We start from the raw sequence: 23,922 nt of genomic DNA on the forward strand, positions 1-23,922 counted from the left end.
TCTTCGGGTTTCAAGTTCAGACAAAAACTAATCAGGCCCTCAGGGTGGACTAGATGGGTTCGATCATCAATGCTGAAGGTACACCCCTAGTGGATTCTAACGTAAGGTTTAAAGTATTAGTATTGAGTATCGTATCAGAAATGAGGATGCTAAGATGGATGAGTGGCAAAACTAGGATGGATAAGATAAGAAACGATCATATTAGAGTTGGGCTGGGAGTTGCTCCCATAAGTGATAAGCTTAGAGAAAGTCGTTTGAGGTGGCACGGCCACGTTCAACGGAGACCTATAAATGCTCCTGTATGGAGAAGTGATATAATCCATATTGAAGGAACTAGAAGAGCTAGGGGTAGACCTAAGATAACCTTAGGAGAAGTGGTGAGAAAGGATATGTATAGCTTAGGCCTTGTATCTAGCATGGCCTCGAACAGAATTGATTGGAGGGCAAGAATCCATATAGCCGACCCCATTTAGTTGGAACAAGGCTTATTGTTGTTATTGTTGTTGTTGTATTGAGTATCGTATCAGTCAAGTGATTTTAAGAGATGTATCGTCCTAGATCGAGTAAAGATTGAGATGCATTGTATCGGTTGTATTCAATATAGATATGTATCGATTGGTATCATAAAGTATCTTATCGCAAGATATTTCAAATATTACTCAACGTGATCCATGGAGTTATGGATTATATATGGATTATATTTTTTTTTCTGTACAATGGTGCTTTTTTTATATGTGAAATAAGAATATTATATATACAATTAAGAAGGGTTGAACCCATGACCTCTTCGTACCAAACGAACTACCCTACGATGGTGAATTGAGTATATTGTCAGCCGAAGGAGGTTGGTACATCTACGACCGGTTGAACCGTATGCGGTTTGAATTGACAGACGGCGAGGCGTTGGAGGACCGTTGCTACCGTACACATTTATTTGGAATCTTTTCCCGCTTCGATATGCCACCGCAAATGACGCCCGTTACTCGTTAGGACAAACGAGAGTGAGAGAGTGAAGCGTTAAAAACACAGTACGCACAGACAGCGAAGTGTGTTCAATCCTTGGACAACAGAACCCTTATTACCTTTTCTTTTCCTCTTCCATTCCTTGCTTCTACTCACAAGATTCATTCTTCATGGAGAAGTAAAGTGGAAGAAAAGAATGTTACAGAGAAGGCGACAGAGATAGACAATAGTGAGATCAGTAGGAGAGTTAAAGAGTGTGGTCACTGATCTTTCCGAGATCCGAAACTCGAGCAGAGAGATGGATCACCAGCAACAAGGAGATCAGACCAACACGAAGAATTCGGATGGGGAAGGCAAGCACTCGTCGGATTACGCTCCGTATCCGAAACTCGATCCGAAAGATGTTGCTTCTCCACCTCCTCCCGTTGTTGCTACTAATCAGGGGAATTCGGGCACCTTTGTGATGGGAACTCAATCGCAAGCCGATGTTTCGACGAATAAACCGCAAAACCTGGTGAATTCGAGCTCCAAATTGACAAGGGAAACACCTTCTGCAACTCTCTCAAAGCCTACTGAATCTAATCCTTCTGTCTCTTCTTCCCCTACACCGTCTTCTTCGTCGTCCTTCAAGGGTGAGCACCACTCGTTTCTTTTCGATATTTCTTTAGATTTGAACCTGTTTAATGCTGTCCTTGTAGAGTTTTTACTATTTTCTTTAATTACGTTCATGTTCTGATCAGAGAAGATGGAAGATTTCCGCAATGTGCTTGGGAGATGGGGAAAGAAGGTGGGAGAAACCACGAAGAAGGCGGAGGATCTGGCTGGAAACATGTGGCAACACTGTAAGTTCCTCTATTTTGTTGGTGCCTTTTCCGCTGTACCTGTGATGTGTTCTATATCAGATATGTTTTTTGAGTGTAAATTGATCAAGCAGATCTTGGTGTCTGTGAGTGCTGGTGTCATTAGGAGATGGTTCCTTTTGCAGCATCTGTGTAGCTCGAAGAAATGGACTTGAATTTTCTGACATGGAAATACAGAGGAAGTTGTAAATTTTTGTAAATATTCTAACTATTAGATCTCTCTATCTTCACAGTTTTATTGCCTTCAATCTATATGTAGTTTTCTAATCGGATATTGGTAAGGGAACATCCTAAGTGAGTTTCCACCATTTCATTTCATTCAGACAGATTATCTGAAGATTTTTTGTTTATCCTTCTGTACCTCTCTCTCTCTCTCTCTTTGGGATTTTTGAATTTTCTTGCGTACTCATCTCAATTGAATTGTGCTATTTATTTTATAATATATTGCTGTTGCCATAAGTATAGGTTGTTAACTGATTTGAATCTGAAAGGATATGGTCGATCTAATTTGAAAAGTTGTTGTTGAGAAAAGGACAAGAATTTATGTTGATATGGTCAACATGACTAGTTCCTTGAATGTCTAATTTTACTTTAAATGGAAAACCTAAATTTGCGATTCCATGAAGCAAAGGTACATGACTAATTATGTGGATTTTTTTTTGTTGGATGATACTGGGCTATGTGTTCCACACTGCCAGACAGAAGCTTTACTGTGGAAAGACTAGAAATAGAGAGCTTTGGGGGGGGGGGGGGGAATGAAAGTCGAGTAGTCTTTGCAATGGATATTTTTATAGTTTGATTTTAGCTCAGTAGTATGCTTGCCGAATATTGAAACATTATGATCATAGTTACTAGTGTACTGGATGACAAGCTTATTTGTAAACATTGATGCAGAACGAGCACCAAATTGGACTTTTTCCCTTTGGAATCAACCTAGGATTGATAGATCTGGGTGTTGGGTCTTTATCCCACAGGTTGGTATTGTCATCGTCCCATTGGCCTAAAAGGTGAGTGTCTACTGTCTAGGCTAGTATGGGAATAGTTTATATTTTCGTCTAATTAGTCTAATTTTGTAAATTCTACGTACTTAAGCTTGGGCAGACTCGTATTTTTCTCATTTTTTTCTTCAGTTTTTAACTGTCCAAGTCACAAGTCAAGAGGAGCCTAGGTCTCATAGGTTTTCAAGTTTTGTTTTGTTTGGGAGTTCAATCTATTTCTATTAAGAGTTGTAAGGCTGATGAGAAGCCTATTTATGCACCTCCCTGAGGGAAGAAGAGATACAGACTGATTTTTTCTGTAACCTTTGCTGTTTTACTGTGTGTCTCTTTGCTGCTCTACTGCTGGTGAGTGTCAATCTTGGTAAAAGTACCTCCAAGGATTGATTCTTGGTGAGATCAAGTCAGATCCTGCTGTGGCTAAACAGACAGCATTTAAAAATCCATTCCGTCTCCTCGACAAGCATCTACAAGGCTCCCCCCCCCCCCAACAAGGTAATCTTGAGAACTACACCCATCCTCCCCTGTTCTATCACCATGAATTTCTATTTTGACACCCCCACTGCCATTCGATCCTTTAGTTACCTCCAGAATCAAGAACCTTCATATCCCCCTAACCTCCATCAAGAATGAACCAAGCTTCATAAACAACAGCCCTTACATACCCCCTACCTTAGATCCAAATCCCAGGCTCCTAGCTCATTTTGACTAGCAAAACGGGGATATCCAAATTTTGTTTTGAAACCCTAATCTTGACCTACAAAACTGAGAAACTGTATAACTTATACTCTAACCGTCCAGATTCTTCCAAATTTGGGGAGCCTGACCTAGCCAATAAGCTGTACACTTGATCCCTGTTTCATTGGTTCTAACACTTTTTAGCCCCTTCAGTTACATTTTAAGGATTACCCTTATTACCACATTTTGATCCCATATTGAGAAATCCCTATTTTCCCTAGGAAACTTCACCTAAACCATCCCATTTGAAACCAGTTAATCTCATCCAATATTACCATCTCCATTACTAACCATAGAAGTCATAAAACCTAACCCATTTGAACCACATTGCAAAAACCTATGGATAGGGCTTTAACCAAATTGATGGAAACCTATTACAGTTTGGCTTTGAAGCTGTTCTGATCAATGTCCTGGTTAATTGGCCCTCATTTAGTTGAGGCTACATCTCAACCCAACTGATGTTGCCTCACTAGAGGTGAGGGCCAGTAATCAAGGTCTAGCTCAAACGGGAGGAAGCAGGGTTTCTTGAAATGGTTAAGTTTGTGTGGGGCTTAAAAATGGAGGATTTCAAATGGGATCTTGGACGGTTAGTTGGGCTTGAAATTTTAGGAGTGTGATTGGGTAAGGGAAGTGAGTTGGTGTATGAAGCCTGGGACCAATCCAGTGTTAGGGGAATAAATCACCAAAGGGCAGTCTTAGGGAGATAACAGGCTAATGGAAGATGATGTGCGGATCAGGAGATCTTGTGGTTGGATGAGGCTACAATGAGAATAGAACCTGGGGGAATAGTATGGGGATGTTCCCTTTAGTTTGATGGAAACCTAATGGATGGATTTTTGAGAACTGAGGTTCTTGATTTAGGGTTCAGAGGAACTCAAAATTTTAAAAAGAATGCTGGATTTAGAGGGTTTGTAACACAGGGAATGGGCTGCGACTGGGATTGAAGGTCAAGTATATCGAGGGATGCTGTGTATAAAGTTTGGGGTCAAACTGATGGAGGAATAGCAGAAAACTTGGGTTTTTTTCTTTCTTTTCTTTTCTTTTTCTCCCTGAATAAGGGTTACTTGATGAGTTTATCCTGGGTTCAGGAAAACAGAAAAGGGAAATAAAGGGTTAGGAATGAGCTTGGTCTGGGCAACTAACTTTGCTATAGATCTTGTTCTATGATGAAGGAGTTGATGACTGGAAGGGAAGAATGCATTTTCAGCCAGACGAGGTTATCTGGACTTTAATCACCATATCCCTAAATTCATCTTGGACTTTTAAGTACCAAGGATCCCAGGCTTCTTGGAATTTGAGACACCAAGGAAGCGGATCCGTCTCTGAAACACAGATCAATAGTTCTCAAGGAGAAGATGGTAAAAACTCGCAAGCAAAATTCGAATTATTTGAGTTGTGTTTATTCTCCTCAATGGGGCATCTGTATATATATGTTTAGTTTGATTACAATACTTGGACAAGGAATGAAAAATCTATTTAAATAGAAACAACGTCCTCCTTTACAAGGAGTATTTTCTTTTCTTTTCCTTTTTTCCCCTCCTTTTTGGGGGTGGGGGTGGGTGGGGGGAGCAGCTAATGGCAGATATCCAGGCCATCATCTTCCCTAGGCCTGCGAGGGTATACCCTCACATGGACCAGTTTATATTGGGATTGAATGAGAACCATTCGAGTTTCATCAAAGGCAGTGAAGAGCACTGAACACACCCCTCGTGGCCCTAAGGGTATGAAGAGTCAAACTTAAGACCACATACTTCCTTAGGCAAATCTCCATTGCCAACTCAACTACCCTCTTGGGGTTCGTGGAAAAGGCTAAAAGCTAATAAAATGATTAGGAAAAGACTCTTCTGTCCTAAGCTTAAATTGGACCAGAAGTTAAGTAAATAACTAATTGAACCAATTAGACGATGATCATTCATCCAAAGAAATCAAGGACCTCAATTGACCTAGGCTTAATTGCTGAAAATTAGCCAAGTATGGAAGCTTCTACTACTACTACAATTACTATACTGCTGGACAGCAGCATCTCCAAGGGTTCTTCATAGGCTTCTTCTTGCAGATGTATGTCTTCAGATCTGCATCACCAACCCTTGCCTTATTTTCATAGGGGGTAGATCTGCATCAGCTGATGGTTCTCTTTCTTCTGTGTCTAGTAAGGAACTAAGGATAGTGTCCCTTCACTTCTTCTATTTTCCTTGACTCTATTCTTCTTGTTCAATATCAGTTATTCTTTCAAGTTGTTAACTTGGGAAGGCGACTACAACAACTTGATGCCAAGCATACATTCCTGCATAGTGAACTTGAGTAGGAGTTGTATATGGAAATTCCTCCTGGATTCTATAACAAAGACAATTAAAGAAAGGGTATGCGAGCTGAAATGGGCACTGTAGGGTTGAAGCAATCAATGGGGCTTGGTTTGGCCATTTTCATAAGGTTACGGTATATCTTGTGTATAAACAGCTTACCAGAGTAACACTGATCACATATTATTTATCAAGCAATCAAATAATCACATTACTGTTCTCGTTGTCATCTTGAAACATTGTTTTCACTGGAAGTGTCCCTATAATTTGGAAGAGTTTGAGATTAACAAACTGGGGATTATGAGATTATCTATGTTATTTTCTTGGTATCAAGGTTGCCTGTTCATCAAATTTTCCTTAATGAAAATGTACTTTTGATCTATTATTTAAGAATGCTAGGGTAAGCTTGCACATACACCCCTTGAATCTAATGCATATCTTGAGAATAAAGGAGAACCAGTTGACAAGGGCAGATTCGAAGATTGGTAGTGTTAGGAAAGGGCAGTTTGTGAAAGGACAGGTCCATCGAGAGTTAGTGCCTTGCACTAACTCTCGATAGGAAAAAGAGGCGGTAATTAAGAGTTTTATACCAATCGAAATTGGTTGATGCTTTCCTATATAGAATAGACTTGTAAATTAGCCTATATATAGTGAACTTATTTTGAGGAGTGCTCACAAGTTCAATCTAAGCCTCCACAACTAAATCGTGGCTTCCATCTTCTCTTCTCCCGCATTCTTCACCTTATTCTTTCTCAAACTAACATGGTATCAGAGCTGTAGGTCCTCTTATTCCTTTCGATTCTAAGAATTACTAGTACAAACAGTTGATTCTATAGAAGGGAAAGAACTCGTACCTGGTGTGAGAGTCGTTTCCAGAAATTAAAGGGATCCAACATCTTACATTGCACTTGTTGGTGATTTTTATTTGAAGATTGATGCAGCTTCTTATGCTGCCATTACTTTGGTGATTTTATTGAAGATCGGTGCAAGAGAATGCCCAGCTTGGTGTCAGATCTGCATTTTTCAGGTACTAATAAACTGCGATTGATTGAGATATTTTTCGTTTTGTGATTTGGGGCTGAGGAAGAGTGTCTGTAGTCCTCCTCACTCTCGATCTGTTTAGAGTTGAGAGAATAACCATTCTTAGGAGAAGAAGCAGCCGCCGGAGCAGTCGTTGGTGCTGTGATTTTTCGTTTCCGATGCTGTTTTAGATCAGAGAGAGAGAGAGAGAGAGAGAATTGGTTTTAACTTGTTTTCTGGTTTGGTTGGTTTAAGTGGTCCAAGTTGGTTTATTTATGGTTATGAGATTAGTCTGATTCTGGGAATAATTCTGATTCTAGAATTTATTCTGATTTCTGATTCTGATTTATGGGATTTGATATTAATTGTGTTTGGATATGGGAGAAACTTCAAGTAAAAATACCATGACTGGAATTATTTCTTCATCCTCTCATCGGTTAACTGAGAAGAAATTGGAGGGTGTATCAAATTTCCACCAATGGAGGGCTATAGTTAAAATTGTTCTTACTGGACGGGGACAAATAGATCATTTGACTAAGACTGTACCTAAAGATGATGATACTTGGGCAATTGTTGATGCACGAATACTTGGGCAGATGTTTAATTCCTTGGCCGATAATATTATAGATTTGGTTACTCACTTACAAACTGTGAAGGAATTATGGGAGTATTTGAATGTATTGTATTCTGGTCAGAATAATCTGGCTAGAATCTACGAATTGTCCCAGGAATTTTATCGAGTAGATTAGGAAAGGTAGAGATATTACCCAATATTTTGCAGATTTTAAAAGAATGTATGAAGAACTAAACTCTATTCTACCTATCTCCTCTGATATCAAAACTATGCAAAATCAAAGAGAGCAATTAGCTGTTATGGGTTTCTTGGGAGGTCTTAGAAAGGAGTTTGAGGCAGTTAGAGCACAGATTCTTGGTAGTGATCATGTACACATGTTAGCTGACACATTTTCAAGAGTTCTTCATGTTGCAAGGGAGAGTACCAATAACGCTACAGAAAATTCAGCTTTGGCAACAGTTTCTCGATGCACTTCTGGAGGACAGGCCCTTGGTGGACAGAATATAGGACGAACTCGAGGAAATAATATTGGAAAATATTCAGGTTCACACAACTCTACTGACATAGTACAGGACAAGTTTAGACTTGTCATCATTGTGGTCGTCCAAGACATATTCAACGATATTATTGGAAGCTTCATGGGAAGTCCCCACACATGGCAAATGCAATCATCACCTCTGAATCAGCATCTCCAACTACTAACGTTCATCCTGAGGGTAAGACTGTAAAGATGACTGAGGCAGATTATATTCGTTTCACTCAGTTTCAGGTCACTCAACCATAATCAGCCGCTACCACCCTTATTCAGACAGGTAATGCTACTGTTTGCCTTTCAACCACATCTCGCCCATGGATCATTGATTCAGGAGCTTCTGATCATATGATCGGGGCTACAGGTATATTTTCCTCTTTTGTTCCATCATCCTCTTTGGTTACACTTGCTGATGGCTCTCATATCAATGTTAAAGGAGTGGGTACAGTTCAACTCACTCCATCCATTACCCTACCCTCAGTTCTTTACGTACCTAATTTGCCATTTAACTTATTATATCTGTTCATAAATTTACCTCCACTAATAACTGTTTGGTGAAATTCTTTCTTGGATATTGTTTATTTCAGGATCTTACAACGAAGAAGATGCTTGGTAGAGGCCGTATGTCTGGGGGGTTGTATCTATTCGAGGAGATATCCTCTACTTCTTGTTTTAGTATTTCCATCCCCCATCAAATACATTGTCGATTGGGGCATCCCTCTTTGGAAAACCTAAAATTGGTAGATAAAAGTTTTCATTCTCTTTTAAGTTGGACTGTGAGTCTTGTCAATTTGGAAAACTTCATCGTGTGAGTTTTCCTCCTCGTATAAATAACGGATCAGATCACCTTTTCTCTCTAGTTCATTCTGATGTGTGGGACCCTGTCCTGTTAGTTCTACTTCAGGTTACAGATACTTTGTTACATTTGTGGATGACTTTTCAATAGTCACTTGGCTTTATTTAATGAAAAATCGTTCAAAATTATTTGACATATTTTGCAATTTTGTTATTGAAATTCGTACTCAATTTGGTGTTCCTATTCGTACTTTTCGTAGTGATAATGCCAAAGAATATTTCTCTGATCCTTTTTGTAAATTTATGGCTTATATTACTCTGATCCTTTTTGTAAATTTATGGCTTCTAATGGGATTCTTCACCAATCCTCCTGTGTCAATACTCCTCAACAAAATGGGGTTGCAGAAAGAAAAAGTAGACACTTATTGGATGTCACCCGTTCTCTTATTTGAGATGAAGGTTCCTAAATCCTTTTGGGGTGATGCAGTTTTAACTGCTTGTTATCTTATTAACTAGATGCCTTCATCTGTCTTAAAAGGTGGCATTCCTCATTCTCTCTTATTTCCTTCATCTCCCTTATTTACTTTGCCTCCTCGCGTATTTGGTTGTGTATGTTACATTCGTAATCATCGCCCAGGGATCTCTAAACTTGATCCTCGTGCACTTAAGTGTATTTTTTTAGGGTACTCTCGCACTAAAAAGGGATGTCGTTGTTATTCTTCTGACTTACGAAGATATTTTGTTACTGCAGATGTGTCATTTTTTGAGTCCACTCCTTTTTCTACTGAATCTCATAGTTTAACTGACCTAAATGATGATCTATGTATTTTTCAAAGTGTGTTTCCACAGGGTACTGTTCCTTCACCTCCACCTCTGCCAGACATCGCCAAAGTATACATGCGCCGTCCAAAACCACTGGCTCCCCCCTCTGCACCTACGGTCTCTACCTCTGCGCCGACTTCATTTGTTGATCCTGCGGACGTTCCTGCCAAATTTGACCTTGATATTCCCATTGCTCTTCGGAAGGGTACTCGTTCTTATGTTCAGTATCCCATCTCTAACTTTATTTCATATTCTACTTTATCACCTGGGTTCTCTACTGCTCTATCTACTATAGAGACTTATCCTATTCGTAAGAATGTTCTTGAAGCCTTGTCTAATCCTAGGTGGGTCAGTGCAATGAACGAAGAATTACAACCCTTAGAGGACAATCAGACTTGGAATCTTGTGCCTTTACCCTCAGGAAAGAAAGCTATTGGTTGTAGGTGGATATTCACTAGGAAAGTTAATCCTGATGGTTTCTTTAGCTCGTCTGAAAGCTCGTCTCGTTGCCAAAGGCTATGCTCAAGTTTATGGCGTAGATTATGTTGATACTTTTTCGCCTGTTGCCAAGCTTACTTCCATCCGCATTTTAATCTCTCTTGCCGCTACCGACCAGTGGCCCTTGTTTTAGTTGGATGTGAAGAATGCCTTCCTTAATGGAGATCTGCATGAGGAAGTGTATATGGAGCAACCATCTGGGTTTGTTGCTCAGGGGGAGAAGAATAAGGTTTGTCGCCTCCTCAAATCATTATATGGTCTCAAGCAGTCACCTCGAGCATGGTTTGGACGATTCACTATCATTGTAATAGAATTTGGGATGACTCGTTGTGAAAGTGATCACTCTGTATTCTTTAAAAACTCTGATGCAGGAAAAATCTTTCTTGTAGTTTATGTTGATGATATTGTCATTACAGGAAATGACACTTCAGGAATTGATAGGTTAAAGACCTATTTACAAGAGAAATTTCAGACCAAAGACTTGGGCAAGTTAAAGTATTTTCTAGGAGTTGAAGTTGCCCAATCAACAAAGGGCATCTTCTTATCTCAACGGAAGTATGTACTAGATTTGCTTTCTGAAACAGGAATGTTGGGATCAAAACCCATAGACGCTCCCATGGAATGTAACTTAAAGTTAATGCCGGAAGATGGAACCATTCTTGATGATCCAGAGAAGTACAGAAGGCTTGTTGGAAAGCTGAATTATCTGACTGTGACTAGACCCAACATTGCCTTTCCAGTCAGTGTTGTGGGTCAATTTTTGTTTGCCCCACGAACATCACATTGGGATGCAGTTATACGAATTCTGAGGTATCTTAAGAAAGCACCAGGACGTGGACTTCTTTACACTAATCATGGGCATAGAAATGTTGAAGGATTCTCTGATGCTGATTGGGCTGGATCACCTATTGATAGAAGATCGACTACAGGCTACTGCACATTCGTTGGAGGAAATCTTGTATCATGGAAAAGTAAGAAACAAACTATGGTAGTAAGATCAAGTGCATAATTTGATTATCGTGCTATGGCACAGGTAACATGTGAGATGGTATGGATAAAACAATTACTCCAGGAATTAGGAATTATTGATGACACACCAATGAAGTTATGGTGTGATAATCAAGCTGCGGTTCATATAGCATCAAATCCATTTTTTCATGAACGTACCAAGCATATTGAAGTTGATTGCCACTTTGTTCGTGTGAAGTTACTACAAGGCATAATATCCCCCAAGCATGTGAGGACTGGAGAACAACTCGCAGATTTGTTCACCAAAGCTCTAGGGAATACAAGAGTTACCTATATTTGTAACAAGCTGGGCATGAGTAATATATATGCTCCAGCTTGAGGGGGAGTGTTAGGAAAGGGCAATTTGGGAAAGGACAGATCCATCGAGAGTTAGTGCAAGGCACTAACTCTCGATAGGAAAAAGAGCAGTAATTAAGAGTTTTATACCAATCGAAATTGGTTGATGCTTTCCTATATAGAATAGACTTGTAAATTAGCCTATATATAGTGAAGTTATTTTGAGGAGTGCTCACAAGTTCAATCTAAGCCTCCACAACTAAATCGTGGCTTCCATCTTCTCTTCTCCCTCATTCTTCACCTTATTCTTTCTCAAACTAACAGGTAGGTTGGTTGATTTAACTGTTTCATACATGTCTTTACATCGCCTATGAGGTAAGTTTAGTTACTTAGTACATGCACGATCAGTATTCAACTCATTTGGAGAAAATGTTTTTGCGTCTTGCAATAAAGTCTGCTGTAGGAAAGGGGCTCGCTTCTTTCTCATGACGATGTGCGTGTTGAAGTTTACACATTGGGCTAGTTCACCCGATGATAGGAGGTCAACTTTAGGGTACTACACTTAATAATGGTGGGAATCTTGTTACTTGGTGTCTTAAAAAACTCAATTTAGTTGCTAGATCAAGCTCTGAAGCAGAATTTCATGCTATGACTCATGTTATTTGTGAGTTGGCATGGCTTCAGAGTGTCCAACCTCCTGTCATGCTTTATTGTGATAGTAAATCAGATATTAGCATTGCTCTTAATCCAGTTCAACATGATTGGGTGAAGCATGTGGAGATTGACCACCCTTTATAAATAACACATGTTCAAGTTCTCTGATACACTGTTCAATATGGTGATCAGTTGGTTGTGTTTACTGAAATTCTTGGTGGTAAGGTTTTTAATCCATATACAAGTTGGGAAAGTGTGATGCTTATGCACCAATTTGAGGGCAGCAATGTAAAACCAAGGTACAACTGTCCTTAGGGTTTCTCTAGTGTTGCCCTAGGGATAAGAGGTATTAGCAATTACTTGATAGAAAAGTCTTCATATGCAGATAAAGAGCAGTTGTGCTTTTCTTGATTGAGGGCAGATGTAAAAATGTCCTTCAGTCAAGCAAGAAAAATATTCTTAATTTTTCAGTACCTTGTTTTCAAACTATGTTCATTATTTTACTGAGAAATTTATCCTACATGTGTGTGTGTGTTCTCCAACTTCTTTTGACAATCTAATTTTCTAAATAAAGCATTTGTTAAGTTCTCAAGTTCTCTTTTTTCTTCAATATCTTAACTTGTCGTTTCTAGACAGGGTTCCTGAAAGAATATATTTATATTGATGAACTTCTATTTTTTCAATCAGTGAAAACAGCACCTAGTGTAGCAGATGCAGCCATGGGAAGGCTTGCTCACGGAACGAAAGTAATAGCAGAAGGTGGTTATGAGAGAATATTCAGACAGACCTTTGATACTGTTCCAGAGGAGCAACTAAAAAACTCCTATGCGTGCTACTTATCCACATCGGCTGGTCCAGTTATGGGGGTTTTGTATGTCTCCACGCAAAAGCTTGCATTTTGTAGTGACAACCCTCTTTCGTACAAAGTTGGAGACCAAACTGACTGGAGCTATTATAAAGTAAGTTGTGTTTGAAAGAATATAGTTTTTCATAATAAGCTTAATGGGTTTGTAGGAAATAAGGAATTACAATTCATATTTGATACAAGTTTTTTTTACTTCCAACCATGACTCAACCTTACGCCTAAACTGGGTTTTAGCTTGGTGTAGCAAAGAACCATTAAGGAAGTAACTTGTCCTCAGGAATGGTTCTCTGCTGCACCAATATTAAAAATGGCTCTGAATGTCATCAAACCAACTCCATTAAGTTAGGATGAAGTTGGGTTATTGCTGTTGCTTTAAATGTCATCAAGTTCCAAGACTTTATGGATCAATTTTGTTTACAAAAATGGTCTCATATAGAACAAGTCTTCATGCTGGGAACTTTTGAGCAAAATTTTCATTCATGAAATGCCTTAATATCTCCATGTGTGCATTATATACCAATCTGAGAAGAACCAACACTTTCCCGCCATTAGACCAGTATATTTGGGCCCATTTTTTGACAATAATGAGGCTCATACACCCAACCATCAACTTAAGATGCAGATCTGTCTGAGTCAGTCTGATGCAGATCTAAAGAAATACATCTACAAGAAGCCAAAAAGCAAGCTGCCTAAGTATTAGTATCAGTAGTGGCACTAGTAGGTAGTAGTATAGAAGTTCTATACTTGGTCTATTTTGAGTCCTTTTATTTATTTAGATTGGACCATGTTTCAAGATGGTTCTATTAGCTCTTTTGTTTCAATTTCTCATCCAATTTTGAGTTAGGTCACATCAGTCTTGTTATATCTTTAGTTAGTATCAGGACCAGCATTACTTCTGAGGGGACATGTTTTCCCTCTTTAATTCAGATAAATTCATTCCAATAAGGAATACGACTGTGCTTGTTGGCGGTTAAGCCCCTTTTATCACCATCAATGGGAATAGACAGACTTGACTATCAGAATTTTCTTCTGAAAAATTGGCTGCTGCCTTATTCTCTGTATGAGAATTTCCGGGTTTGAAATTTAGGTGAAGGTTGGTGAGTAACATCCAGGTTGCATTCTCTCCTTGGTGTAAGATATTCAACTTGCTGGTTGGAGCTATGATGAGTAACATCCAAGCCGATATCTGACTCTGGAGTTTCATCCATTGCTGCAAGTTGCCACCATTAAAGGATTCCAATAGGCAATGAGAGCTAGATTTGCCAATACCCTTCTTTCCCCTTAATTTATGTTCTTGAAGCCCCAAGAACCCATAGATCCACCTTCTTGAGCCAAACCTGCAACTCCACTAATCCTTTGAATCTATCCCCTAGAATCTGTCCTGAATTCTCATCGAGTACTACCTTCAAGATACGAGTTTTTAACCATCAGAATTGTTTCAAAATGATCTCTTTTCATCATCCCTGACTCACCGGCTCACCGCTAAACCATCAACCCGAAACAACCTTCCAAAATCTTATTTTGAGGTGCTTCATTTCTGCTCTATCACAGCCAAATCAAGTTTTCAAGATTTTTCTATTTTCTACCCAATTTGAGGTTGTTCATTTACAGATATTGCCTATTGGTCCTCAATCCAATTGAGGCTGCCTCAACAATTAAACCCATTCTTACAACCCGATCTCAACAACACAGTCAAATCACTCAAATCAACAGAAAAGCCAACCTTCTCAGATGAAAGTCAAACTCTAGGATCCAATTTTCTATAAGCCATATTAACAACCAAAAATAAAAAGGATAGATACCTTCAGTAATGAGAGAAAAATAACTGTCAGATAGAGAGAAGAAAATTTTATATCTGAAACAGATTTTCTAGCAAATGGAAGAACTGAAATTAAATCATATCAGTAGGTGGGACCCCCAAAACTCTGACTGAGTTTTACTCCTTGATTGCTTAACCTTTGATCAAAAGATGGATCAAATCCAATGGTGGGATGCAGATTAATTAACTAAACTTCAAATCGTAAATCCACATAGTTGAAACTAGGGAGATTTTAAATAGAAACTGAATATCTGATAGTTAGATCAACACAGAACCTGGGTTGAGTGGCACTCTTGGTTATTCCTAATTTCCTATATTACCCCCAAACGCAGTTCCGTACTGGATGGCGCGATTCAAATTAATCTAACACACATCAAACTTAAAACCAAAAATGGCGATTTTTATGAGAATTTGAGTTGAACCATATCTGGGTATCTGATCACCCTATTTGAGTGCCCCTTTAGGATGCTTCTTTGATACCCCAAAGTGAGTTGATGGATGGATTCCTGTCAAAGTTGAATATCAATTCAGATCAGAAAACAATCTAAAACAGAGCATCCTCAGGGTTTTAAGATCAAATTCTCTGATGGCACATGTCCTCAAGTTGGCTTGAAAATTGGTTCATCTTTGACCTATGTTGTGGGTTTAATTTAAGTCCATTGACACACTTGTATATTTGCCTGCTTTATAGAAGACTATTGTTGGGCCTCATAGTTGATAAGATCTTCTGGGCCCCATTGATTCAACCAAGAGTTATTAATTTACCATTACTTCTGGTATCTTCCACTGGACAACAGGAGAGTGCCTATTCAGTATTTACTGCCATAGTTTCTGACTGGAGAAGCTCACATCAGCCTTTGAGGCTCAAGGGTCATCCTTCAATGCTTGGTGTACATCAGAAGGCTGACTTGCCCGCTAATCTTGCAACCTACTGATGGCTTGGTACATTAGTGCAATTCATCCTATTCCATTCTCAATAATAATATAAATGGTAATATAAAAATTAAAAAAAAAACAATTATACTAAGTGTCTTGACAATTTTGGTTTCTATAAAAACAATTATATTATGACTGTCTAACAATTCTAGACTTACTAATCCTACATATCCTATGAAATATAAAATCTGGTCATATAATCATTCGAAAGGGTTCAATACCAAAATCCCAAATATCTACCATTAAAATGCATATTTGAGCCAAGTTCTTGATCTGGGTCGCCCTGATTTGGGTCAGTCCAAGGTTGTGCTGCATCTATTACACTGGTGATAGTTCATGCAACCTATCACACAGCCCCTCTACCCGGAACTAACACTGCAACGCTGTAGTTTCTATTCCACTTACCATCTGCTTTGAGGCAGGTGTGGGGATGGGAAGGATATGCGATACAGCAATGGAGAACAGTATCTTTATTTTATTGCAGTTTATGCACATTAATTTTCTTTGCTTCTTCCTTGCATATTTTGATTTATACATACAAATGTTTCCTACAGACACTGACAGTCCTACCATTTGTCTCCCTGTTAAATAGATAGTCATCCCTTTGCATCAGCTTAAAGCAATTAATCCTTCAGCGAGCAAGGTCAACCGAGCTGAGAAATACATCCAAATTATATCAGTTGACAACCATGAGTTTTGGTTCATGGGCTTTGTAAACTATGATGGTGCTGTTGTCAACTTACAAGACACCATGCAGGGTTGCAACTTACAGTCTGTGTGACAGCAATGTACTTCGGGGATATGCATCACATGCTGTTGAGTTTACTATATGTTGATGTTTTGGGGGCTTAAAGCTCAACATATATGGAGGGAAAAGAAACTGATGTATGGTGCTTTGTTTTTAGTAACACAGTCTGGTTACATCTGTAGTTTCTTTCTTTGATACAATTTGGGTATAAAATAGAATCCTTGTCATGCATCCAGCTTACAGGTGATTGATCATAGTACTGTTTTGCAAGGGAATAAGTGATGAAGTTCTTTGGTATTCTGTATTTGAGTATAAACAATTTTTAGAAACATGAATACTGCAGGTGGAGCTAGATTAGCCATGGTCTCATGGAAGCATTTCATTCATCCAATGGAATTGGAACATTCCTTGAATCAGGGAGAAAGAAGGAGCTCAAATCAGATACTGCAGGATAAGATAGGGACAGTGTGGCCTCCATCAATGTCCTCTGCCAAGATATCTGCTGAAGGTATTAGAAAACCTGGGGCCATTGGAGGTCTATGGTGGCCTTGGGAGATTTCTCCAACATTTTTTTCTGTTAAATTATCATGATATGAAATCTGGGATTTTCCTTCTTCAATGGAGTTTATCGTACCTGCTCATATCTGCTCTTCATATCACAGAGCCCCTCATATTCGGGGGTGGCTATAGTTTTTCTTTTTGGTGGTAAAAGGGCTGGCTATAGTTATTTCCATTAATCTAACCTGCCTTGTCCATTACCATTCAGTCCAGATCTCCCACGAGATCGAAATGAGAAGGTTCTTGACCTATGCTTTTTTGGTTATAAGCTTCCTTGTGTCTTCATTCATGATATTAAACAAACGACGAATAAATGCAATATTTTTTTAGGGTGAATAATGATGCAATATTTTACTTAGAACGTTCAGGTTTCATTTTAGAGATGTTGGGAGACCAAATCTAAAGGGCACCAAGGTTTTCTGTTCCTTTTTAATGGAATTGCAGTGGTAAAAGGATCATTAAATAGGAAATGCTTTCTTAACAATTCAGGCTTGGGCACCCTTCCATCAAATGCTTGGATTTCAACTCTGTGGTTCACATCTTTACCTTTGTCCACCTCCACTTTATCTTCAGTTTGTATTGCTAAATCACATAAATTACCTTTTGCATTAAATTCATCTAGTTCATCATTTCCTTTTCAATTAATTCATTCTGACATATGGTGCCCTTGTCCATTTCTCTCAACTCCTGGGTATCGTTATTATATTTCCTGTATAGATGGTTTCAGTAGGTTTGTTTGTGTTTATCCTCTTGTAAGCCGATCTGAAGCATTTCGTATTTTTCATGAGTTCTATTTGCATATTGTGAACGTTTTTTATGCAAGAGTTAAAATTTTTCAATCTAATGGTGCACAAGAATACCAAGCATTTGATACATTTTTCCCAACCAAGGGAATTTTCCATTAGTATTCATGCCCACACACATTTGAACAAAATGGGAGGGCAAAAAGAAAGCAGACATATAGTTGAAACAAATCTTTCTTTACTTGCACGAGCCTCAATTCCACAAACATTTTGGCCAGAAGCCTATGAGACGGCAACATATCTCATTAATCAGCTCCCTACATATCTCCTCTTGATCTGTTGGAGATAAGGATAGTTGGGGAAAAGGTTGGTTATGGTGGATTTGAGTTTGAATTTTAAAAATTCAAATTTGAAGATGATTATGTTAAATTACCCTGCAAGAGAAATGGTTGGTTGCACAGCGTCAGCTTGTCTCTTGGAGTCTTAAACCGTGGAGCACACATACCTTTGGTGAGAATATCTACCAATTGATTATGAGTAAATACAAAACGAATTTGAAGCTTGCTGGCGGCAACATGATCCCGCACAAAATGGTAATCAATTTCTATGTGTTTTGTACACGCATCAACTAATGGATTGGCAGCAAGGTTAAGTGGCTTCAATGTTGCCACAGTAGAGTGTTGGAGGTAGACTGTTCATGTCACGACCCCAGTTTTCATAGGCTTCGAAGGGCCTATATTATGGACATTCAACCGGAGCACGTGACAGTTCCTCTCTTTATCAACCTGTTTATATTGACTACAAACAATGCTAAACTAAATATTTTCAAGGACGAAAACAGACAACTTGTTTGATAGTTTGACTCATAAACATACGTGTACAGTCCAAAGTCTTGTTATGTTTATATTTGAGTTTTCAACGGTATCTAGTTAAGTACATACAGTCTCAAAGGAAATATATACATCCACAGTCTAGTTAAGCAAACATCAGTTGCAACAAAAAGGAAAAAGAGTTTCCATCTTTTACTTTAAAGGCATTGTCAAGTGGCAGCACCCTTGCTCCTATCATGTATCTGAGAGCTATTAACATTTACAATGGTGAGCTTTGCAGTTCAATAAGCAATGTAGACAACCATGTAAGTAAGTCAGGCAGTTCATCATACATCCATTCTCACATCAAAGTCATATAGCATCATGCATTCCAATTTTCTTTTTATTTTCCTTTTTCTTTTCTATATTAAACCAAACCTAAGCGTTATCTGTACAAAGGACACCTTCAGTCTAAACCACACAAGTGGCATCAATCTCAGCCTCAATCTTAGATGTTCTCATTAAGAGATTTTCTTTTCAATCTTTTGGCACAATGCCATGTGTTCTCTATAACAGGCCATCATCAGTATAGTCTATCTTTCCAGGTGCTTCATGCCCTCCCATTTGGGTACGTTAAGTACTAGGAGTTACATAAGCTATTAATATATTATTAAATTTTCTTTTACTCTTTTAATATTCAATTTCAGTATTGCATTACAAAAAAGTACAATATCCACATCGTACAAAAAGTATTGGCGAAATATCGCATGTCAATGGAACCCAACACGAAACCCACGTGCAACATGGAAAATTCCAAAAGTAGCTGATATGTCACGGATATGTTGCCAAATGTCGCCAATGTGGCTGAAAATTTTCAATCGAATTCTGGCCAATCTTTCACTTGATTTTTTGTTATTTTCTCTCTCTTCTCTAAACCTTTTTAGAGCTTCTCTCTCTTGTTTCTTGCACATTAATCCTATTTTGTTCTGATCTTCGACGTCTACAAGTACATCTTGCTTGTTAGCTATTACATTGTTTGTGTTAGGATTTCACACAAATTTGCGAGTTTTTCAAACTTCTAGTTTTGCCGCAAACAGCCGGGCATGTGTAAATCAGGGACATTAATTTAAGTGATGTTTTAGGCAAAAATAATGTTTCCAACGTGTTTATTGGCTTACAAAATTTTGGCCAAATAACCCCAAATACTCTCGAAATTAGGGGTTGATTTTTCATCAACATCATTCCAAAAGTCCCTCAAAATGTGGTGACATGTCATTGCATCAGTAGTATCGCCTGCCCCTGGCATGACAACATGAGACAACCATTGAACCTTGACTTCACCCCTGAGTTTTAGTATGAAATTAAATTTCAGAAACTTTTTTCTAGCAAGAGTCCAGAAACATGGATGGATGAGTTGAAGATGACAATCACATTTTAGGTTCAAGAATTATAAGCTGTTCGCGTCTGCTTTTAAGAAACCTATAATATTTTTTGCTTAACTGGAACCTTATGCAAATTATCAATCAAAGTGGGAAAAGGAGGAAGGTTATATTATGTATGATTGCCATAAAAATGCTGGAAAATAATTTGAGAAAATAATATCGTCATAAGAAAAGTTTCATCGTATATTCAAATTACATGTAAACAATTACACTCCTTAGGATGTAGTCAAAGTACAATAAGTTGACTCAGGCGACATATAATTAAGTATTGTCGCAACTAAATGGGGTTGGCTACATGAATTCTTACCTTCCAATCAATTTTGTTTGAGGTCATATTAGATGGTTATTTTTTTATTTTTTTTATTTTTGGATACCAAACTATGTTCTTTGTTCACTATCACAGGACAAAGCTCTAACAACCACTGATCGAAAAGCGTTCATTCCGTCGTGCTTGAAACCAAGATGGCATTCCTTGCTGAGAAGAAGGCCATACTATATATGAGACCAAAACTATGCAAATATTTTCTCATCACTTTTTTTAAAGATATCTTAATTTTTTCTTGAGTCAGTCTCTAGTTTTCTAATTCTTTTCCCATTGAAATTGTCTGAACTTGTACCAAATACAGATGATGATAAAGAAGCCAAGAAGGGATAGACAACACTATTGCTTATTTACCCAAAAAAAAAAAAACACTATTGCTTAGGAAATAATTATTTTATCCTCACTTAAAATAAAGGTACGAAATTTCGGTATATTTTGTCGATTCGCTAGACGCAATTTTGCCCTAGTTTGGGCAGATTTCGACCCCTATTTGTGGGTATTTTGGACCTAAATTTTGTGTCTACCCTAATTTGATGGTAATATTTGGTAAATATTAATTATTTTTTATAAATTCTTCCATGTAAATATTCTTTCCTAGCCACATGTAACATGTTACCTTCTGAGGCCTAAATCATTCGGACATAATTAAAAAGATGACCCGTTGGCCTTGAAGATCCTATTACGGAATCCCTTCATAATTTAAATTGTTTCCATAAATGCTTTCATGTATATATTCTTCCCTAATCACATTTGACATTTTGCATTTTGAAGCCTAAATCACTAGGATATAATTGATAAGGTTGTTCATTAATCTTGAAAATTTTGTTACAAAATGTCTTTCTAATTTGAATTATTTCCATAAATTATTCTACGTAGATTTTCCTCCCTAACCACATTTGACACATTGTTTTTTTGAGTATTGAATCACTATGACATAATTAGTAAGATTGTCCATTGACCCTAAATATTTTACTATAGAATCACGAGAAAAATCACCTAAAAATCACCAGAAACCACCAAAGTATCACAAAAAATTAAGATTTTGCCGATATATCGGTCTATTTGGCGGTATTTTTTCATCGCTTGTTTTTATTCGCTGTTCACCAAAATGGCCCAAATTCGAAAAGTTGTTCCATGCTTAAAATTAAGAATTTCTGAACAGCTGATGAGTTGGCTATTACGTGTCTTAGTTGCCATAATATTATTCCATGCCATATTAAAAAGGCAATTAGCTTCCAAATAAATACAAGAAACCCTTTTGGGCATCCACACTGATGTGGGGGAAAAGAAAAAAAAGGCCATTCAACTTTAATTTGCTTAATAATGGAGACAAGCCCTCGCCTTGCTTCTTCATGACACAGGTATTATGGACTTATGGTACGTACATTATATTAATTTTTTGAATAATTATTTAGAAAACTTTTTGGGTAGTTATTTAGGAAGTTATTTAGAATGTGGATCATTTGTGAGAAGTTTTAGGGGATTTGAGTAGTTGAAAATTGAAACTACTCGGTTGGTTTTTCCTATTTAAGACAATAATATATACTTGAAGGGGAAGGAGAAAATTGATATGTAATTCTTATGTAAATTTTAAGAGATGATTGGCCACCTCACAGAGGCTTCGTCTGTAAGGCTTCAAGTTGTATTATCCTTTGTCTCTATTTTTTTTCTCTTTCTCTCTCTACTATCTATTTTCTTTTCTATTCATGTGGGAATACCCATGCATGTATCAAGTGGCATCAGAGCTAGGTAGAGAGGAGGAAATCGACCATCCTGGGTCTACATAGGAGTATACTCCCACGTTTAATGGCTTCCAAAAATGGTACTTGGAAGATTGTTATACTATTCAGGGGTATGTGCGAGAAACATTGATGGGCCAAGAAATTCGATCTAATAAAAAAAAGCTAATTTTGAAGGTCCCCAACAAAATTCAACAAAAATTAATTTTGAAGGTCTCTGACAAAATTTGATTCACTCGGGGAAGAAGATACTTCACAAGGACTCCAATCAAGTTTGGGATCCAAGAAGTAATTATTTTAAAATGAAAAAAATACAGATTGCACGCTTTTGTAGGGCTTAAACTCTGGAGTGCATATTTTAGTATCTTAAATTATAGATTGCACACTTTCAAAATTACAAGTTGCACACTTCTATTATTTCATTTAATATTTTATTAACTCATGTGTGAAATGTTCATATTACGTCATTAAAATCAAATAACATAAATACCTTTTTTTAAACTCTTTCATACCCTTTAGGTGAGTCCTTCACCCATCTTCTACTTACGCCTCGCCAAGAACCACCACCCCTACCAGAAAATCTCGAGATATATGATCTTACAGGATAGGGAGTACAGAACACTCCCATAGATAACTTACCAGAAGAAGAACCTAGAAATTCTTGAATATTTAAATACCCTAATCGTTCCCTTTTGTTCTTCGATTCACAATCGTAGTTCATTCAATCTTCCAAAAGCGAGCTTGCAAACCCTAATTTGTGTTCACTGATTCTCTATATTTCGGTGTTTCTACTCTATTAATCGTTTCTGTGGAATCTGAAGGTTAATCATCGCCATGACGGATATTCAGATGTGAGAAGGATATACTTTGGCCTTCCAGGCGGAGATCAATCAGCTTCTCAGTCTTATTATTAACACATTAATTCTATAGCAACAAGGAGATCTTTCTTCATGGCTCATCAGCAATTCATCTTATGTGAGTATAGTTATGAATTTCTATGATCAATGTTGCTTTTGGAGATTTTTTTGATTGATTATGATTTCCGGTTGTAAAAATCTGAGTAGGCGTTAGACAATAGCAGGTTTGATGCGGAACCGGAGCTTTTCATTAGGCTGGTTCCTTCCTCACAAGGTTAACAAGAAGTTGTAAAACGCCAATGATGGGTTAGTAAAGCGGTTAAAGGCCCAACCTCCCTAAGGGAAGTCTTGCGTACGCACCATTCAGCGTCATTAATTATATAAAAACTCCCTTGAGGATGTAATCGTGGTGCGTGCCAACTAGCCCAGATGAACGTCATATAAAAAAAAGTATATATATATATATATATATATATATATATATATATATATATATATATATATATATATATATATATATATATATATATATATATATAACAATCACCGACAGTGGTGTTAGAATGACCAAGGCAAGGCAAATAAGGAATACGATATTTCCTGCCAATGGTGGAATAGTAGAGTGGATAAAAGCCCACCCTTCCCACAGGGAGGTCGTGGGTTTGCACCCATCCAGCTGCACCTATATTAGTAATATCCCCATATATATAAACTCTTCGACTTCAAAAACAAAATATATGCTCTTTCCTTTTTCCTCAATTCCTCCAATAGGACCTACAAGGTTGGGTATGAGAAGTTTAAAAATAATATTTATGTTATTTGACTTTAATGAGAACAATATGGACATCCTCTTTAAGATTTACTTAAAAATTATAAGGTAATTTTCATATGGACTCCCTTAGGTTTGGTTTATGTCATTTTTAGTCCAAAAAAATTGAAACTGTGCATATGTCTCCCCTGTGCTATAGAAAAAGTCAATTTAAGGACAAATTATCGTTTCTATGACCAATTTGCCCTTATTCTTTTTT

The 23,922-nt window shown here is 37.7% G+C and overlaps 1 protein-coding gene across 1 annotated transcript; it reads left to right on the plus strand.

Annotated features, from left to right (window-relative positions):
* The first annotated feature begins 1,000 nt into the window (after window positions 1-1,000).
* LOC149018178 (GEM-like protein 1) lies at window positions 1,001-17,657 on the plus strand. Its single transcript, XM_089152494.1, has 4 exons — window positions 1,001-1,595; window positions 1,704-1,805; window positions 12,744-13,015; window positions 16,269-17,657. Exons 1-4 carry the CDS (start codon window positions 1,262-1,264, stop codon window positions 16,455-16,457), a joined length of 897 nt encoding a protein of 298 aa, XP_089008620.1. The 5' UTR covers window positions 1,001-1,261; the 3' UTR covers window positions 16,458-17,657.
* Window positions 17,658-23,922: the final 6,265 nt, after the last annotated feature.

Source organism: Hakea prostrata, chromosome 4, assembly GCF_041222555.1.
Source record: "Hakea prostrata isolate BN-2017 chromosome 4, UWA_Hpros_2, whole genome shotgun sequence".
NCBI lineage: Eukaryota > Viridiplantae > Streptophyta > Magnoliopsida > Proteales > Proteaceae > Hakea > Hakea prostrata.